Source organism: Cebus imitator, unplaced genomic scaffold (genome assembly GCF_001604975.1).
Source record: "Cebus imitator isolate Cc_AM_T3 unplaced genomic scaffold, Cebus_imitator-1.0 Scaffold188, whole genome shotgun sequence".
Taxonomy (NCBI): Eukaryota; Metazoa; Chordata; class Mammalia; order Primates; family Cebidae; genus Cebus; species Cebus imitator.
Window position 1 is genome coordinate 4743001 of NW_016107503.1, and position 4833 is coordinate 4747833.

At 40.1% G+C, this 4833-nt stretch overlaps 1 protein-coding gene across 11 annotated transcripts in view; it reads left to right on the forward strand.

Moving 5' to 3' along the window:
* POGZ (pogo transposable element derived with ZNF domain) overlaps positions 1-4833 on the forward strand; it is a 61484-nt gene that overhangs the window by 36540 nt on the left and 20111 nt on the right. For all 11 annotated transcript variants that reach the window (XR_005203063.1, XM_017546260.2, XM_017546262.2 and 8 more), the window contains 3 exons: positions 2264-2370; positions 3193-3530; positions 3926-4080. Coding sequence is in view for 10 of the 11 variants with exons in the window: in XM_017546260.2 (XP_017401749.1) it covers positions 2264-2370; positions 3193-3530; positions 3926-4080 (600 nt within the window). In the remaining variant the exon portion in view is untranslated. The remainder of the gene's footprint in view (positions 1-2263; positions 2371-3192; positions 3531-3925; positions 4081-4833) is intronic.

Sequence of the window (4833 nt, forward strand, 5' to 3'; positions counted from 1 at the left end):
AAAAAAAAAAAAAAAAAATGGTGTTGGGAAAACTAGATATCCATGTCCAAAAAAATGAAGTTAGAGCTCACCTTACACTAAATACAAAAATTTACTCAAAATGGATCAAAGACCTAAATGAACTAAAACTATAAAACTCTTGGAAAAATCATAGGACAAAACGCTTCATGATACTCGATTTGACAATGATTACTATTTCTTGTATATGACACCAAAAGCATAGGCAAGAAGAGGGAAAAAATGGGTAAATTGAATGACATCAAAATTTAAAACTTTTATGCATCAAAGGACACTATCAACACAGTGAAAAGGGAAGCCACAGAACAGGAGAAAATACTTGCAAATTATATATCTAATAAGGGGTTAAAATCCAGAGTATATAAAGAACTCCTACAGTTCAACATCAAAAAACCCAAACAACCTTTTTTAAAAATAGGCAAAGGATTGGCTGGGCGAGGTGGCTTACACCTGTAATCCCAGCACTTTGGGAGGCCAAGGCAGGTGGATCACCTGAGGTCAGGAGTTCGAGACCAGCCTGACCAATATGGTAAAACCCCTGTCTCTACTAAAAATACATAAATTAGCCAGGTACCTGTAGTCTCAGCTACTTGGGAGGCTGAGACAGAATTGCTTGAACCTGGAAGGCAGAGGTTGTGGTGAGCCAAGATCGCGTCACTGCATTCCAGCCTGGACAACAGAGTGAGACTCTGTTTCAAAAAAAAGAAAATGTAGGCAATGGACTAAATAGATGTTTCTCCACATAAAATTATAAAATAGCCAATAAGTTCATGAAAAGATGCTCAGCGTTATTAATCATTATGAAAATGCAAATCAAAACCACAATGAGGTACCGTCTCACACCCATTAGGACGGCTGCTATGAAAGAACCAGAAAATAACAAATATTGCCGAGGATGTCGAGAAAGCAGAACCCTTATGCACTGTTGGTGGAACTGTAAAATGATGCAGCTGCTTTGGAAAACAGTATGGTCGTTCCTCAAAAAATTAAAAATGGTAGAATTATTGCTCCAGCAAGTCCACTTCTGGGTCTATACCCAAAAGAATTGAAAGCAGGGGGCAGGGCGTGGTGGCTTATGCCTGTAATCCCAGTACTTTGGGAGGCAGTGGTGGGTGATCACCTGAGGTCAGGAGTTCAAGACCAGCCTGACCAACATGGAGAAACCCCTTTTCTACTAAAAACACAAAATGAGCTGGGTGTGGTGGCAGGCACCTGTAATCCCAGCTACTTGGGAGGCTGAGGCAGGAGAATTGCTTGAACCCGGGAGGTGGAGGTTGTGGTTGCAGTGAGCCGAGATTGCGCCATTGTACTCCATCCTGGGCAACAAGAGTGAAACCCTGTCTCAAAAAAAAAAAAAAAAGAAAAGAAAGCAGGGACTAGAACAGGTATTTGTATACCTGTATTCATTGCAACGTTATTCACAATAGCTCTGAAAGGTGAAAGCAACATAGAGGTCCATCAACTGGTAAAGGGATAAATAAAATGTATGTACATGCAATGGTATATTATTCAGGCTTAAGGAAGGAAATTCTGCTACAACATGTGCTACAGCATGGTTTAACCTTGAAGACATTATGGTAAAGTGAAATAGGCTAGTCACAAAAGGACAAGTACTATGTGATTCCACTTACTTGAAGTACCTAGAGTAGTCAAATTCATAGAGACGGAAAGTTGAATGGTGGTTGCCAGGGGCAGAGGCAAGGGGAAAATGGAGAGGAGTTTTTTATTGGATATAGTTTCCATTCTGCAAGACTGAAAAAACAAAAACCTTACTTGACAAACTTACGTAAAAATTATTTTTAGCTTATGGGCCAAACAAACTGGCAGCTGGGCTGGATTTTATCTGTGAACTGTGGTTTGCTGACCCCTGGCCTAGAGTTAGAACAGTAAAAGGACGTGCCTCAAACATAGTGATCTTGAGCCTAGGGAGGTCAAGGCTGCAGTGAGCTGTGGTGGTGCCACTGCACTCCAGCCTGGGCAACAGACTAAGATACCTTGTCTCAAAAAAAAGCCAGACTGAAGCTAGGCTAGCAAGAAGAATCCCCATCAGTATATCAAATCGTCTCAACTTTATTCTAACAACAACAAAAAAAAAAAAAAAAAAAGAAAAAAAAAACATAGCTATCTCATGCTTGCTTACCCTTTTATATACTTCTCAGGGAGTATTTGACCTTTTCCCAAAAGGTTAGTAATCTTTTTCCAGTGTCATTGTATTAATCTTATCAATTCTTCTCACTTCTTTCAGTGACCTCTTCCATACCAGTATTTGACCTCCAGGATGGTGGACGGAAAATATGTCCACGATGTAATGCTCAATTTCGTGTTACTGAAGCTTTGAGAGGTCACATGTGTGTAAGTGATATCACCTGTGATCCAGCTTAAGTGGCTTCTGCCATTTACCTTCATTAATATTGGAAGCTTGTGAAGCAGGGGCTCTAAAATGACTGAAGCTTTTTAAAGGATTACTGTTTCTCTTGGTCTGTTTTTAGAAGAGCTATGTACTTTGGAATGAGATGGGATACATTTAAAGACCCTCAGATAGATCAGAACATATGTGATCTTACTTTCTTAGCATGGTAGATTTTGAAATCACACGGGAAAACAGGTTTATAGATAATAAGAACTCAAACCATGTTGGCCTCAGTTTGTTTTCTGTTAATTGTGTCATTGGATGAATCGAGAGCTCTTATTTTCTTTTTTTAGCATTTTCATGTTTTGGTATTAGTCCAGATATAAAAGTTGGAACTTCTTTTTGCCAGGGAGCTCAGAGCCAAATTAAACTAATGATCAAGGGACCTAAGACAGGCAAGAAGGAGAAGTACAGAGCATGGTGCTTGGGTGGCTGTGGCTATACTCTAGAAAAAGAGTGACACTTGGAAACACTGTAGAAAACTGAAGGGTGAAAGCTGAGTAAGAATACCTAAAACCAAACCGTTAACAAGGGATGGCAGGCTGGGCGTGGTGGCTCACGCCTGTAATCCCAGCACTTTGGGAGGCCAAGGCAGGTGGATCACTAGGCCAGGAGATCGAGACCATCCTGGCTAACACGGTGAAACCCTGTCTCAATAAAAAATAAATAAATCAATAAATAAACAAGGAATGGTAGTGAAGTTAAGGAGTTAGCACATTCTAGCCCCCAGGATAACCAGAATGATCAGATGTCTTTCTTTATAGTACTGTTGCCCAGAAATGGTTGAATACCAGAAGAAAGGAAAGTCCCTGGATTCAGAACCCAGTGTCCCATCAGCAGCAAAGCCCCCATCCCCTGAGAAAACAGCTCCTGTTGCTTCCACACCCTCTTCTACACCTATTCCTGCTCTGTCACCACCTACCAAAGTACCAGAGCCAAATGAGAACGTGGGTGATGCCGTCCAGACCAAACTCATTATGCTTGTAGATGACTTCTACTATGGACGGGATGGTGGCAAAGTAGCCCAGCTCACAAATTTCCCTAAGGTCGCCACATCTTTCCGATGCCCACATTGTACCAAAAGGCTAAAAAACAATATTCGGTAAGTGTTGAAGAGCCTTGGAGGTTACCTTAGACAAGAGAAGACTTACATTTTCTCATATATTTTAAGTCTTTCTCTTTGGAGAATGGACCTAACTACTATGCAGTCTTGCTGGGGTTATCATTAAATCTATAACTAGGACTGTAGAAGGAGATACTGTAGTAATAAACAAAAGGTAACTGGATTAAGTAAGGGAAACCAGTACATCTCCTTTCACAGAACTCCCTTAGTTTCAAGAACTCAGCTATCTGGGCTCAGAAAAGGATATCCCAAACAGGAAGTTTGGGGAATGGAGGGGAGCACATAATGTTTGTTCTGTGATTTTACCTTTACATTTCCAAAAAGCTACCGATTTTTTTATGTTTTCTGTACTTTCTCTTCGTGCTTTATTATAGATTCATGAACCATATGAAACACCACGTAGAACTCGATCAGCAGAACGGCGAGGTAGATGGTCACACTATCTGCCAGCACTGTTACCGCCAGTTTTCCACTCCCTTCCAGCTGCAGTGCCACTTGGAAAATGTTCATAGTCCCTATGAATCTACTAGTAAGTTTGGAAACTCCTAAAGTCTAGGGGAATATACTTTTCTGTTCACTAATTGAATGGCGCTGCAGGGGAGCCCATTATATTTATTTACATGTGGGTAACAGTGTAGAGGAAGTGCTTTTCATATTTGTAGCCAGTTCTTTATTTCATTCACCTTGGTTTTTTTACAAGCCTGACTTTTATTTTGTTTAAGTATGGATTGAGTTCAGTGTTAGGTCCTGAATTATTAGGGGCCTTGATTCAGGACCACTATGGAAAAACAAATTTAATGAATTTATTTCTTGGGTCTCTTAATAGAAGGAACACTCATCTGTATTTGTACTTCCACTTAGTTAATACCCTGATAGTTTTTTTTTATGTAGAATAAAAGTATTATTAAGTACTTTATCATTAAGATATTGCTTTCAATGAAAGATGAGCAGGAATGTTTTCTACGCTGTACATTCTATAGATGTAGGCTGAACATAAACTCAAAGAAATTAAATAGGATAAAATATAATATGAAGTACTTTATCATTAAGACGTTGCTTTCAATGAAATATAAGATGAGCTGGAGTGTTTTCTATACTGGACATTTTAAGATGTAGGCTGAACATAAGCTCAAAGAAATTAAGTCATTTGCTTATAAGTGTATATACCTCAGTGGGCCGGGCGCGGTGGCTCAAGCCTGTAATCCCAGCACTTTGGGAGGCCGAGGCGGGTGGATCACGAGGTCAAGAGATCGAGACCATCCTGGTCAACATGGTGAAACCC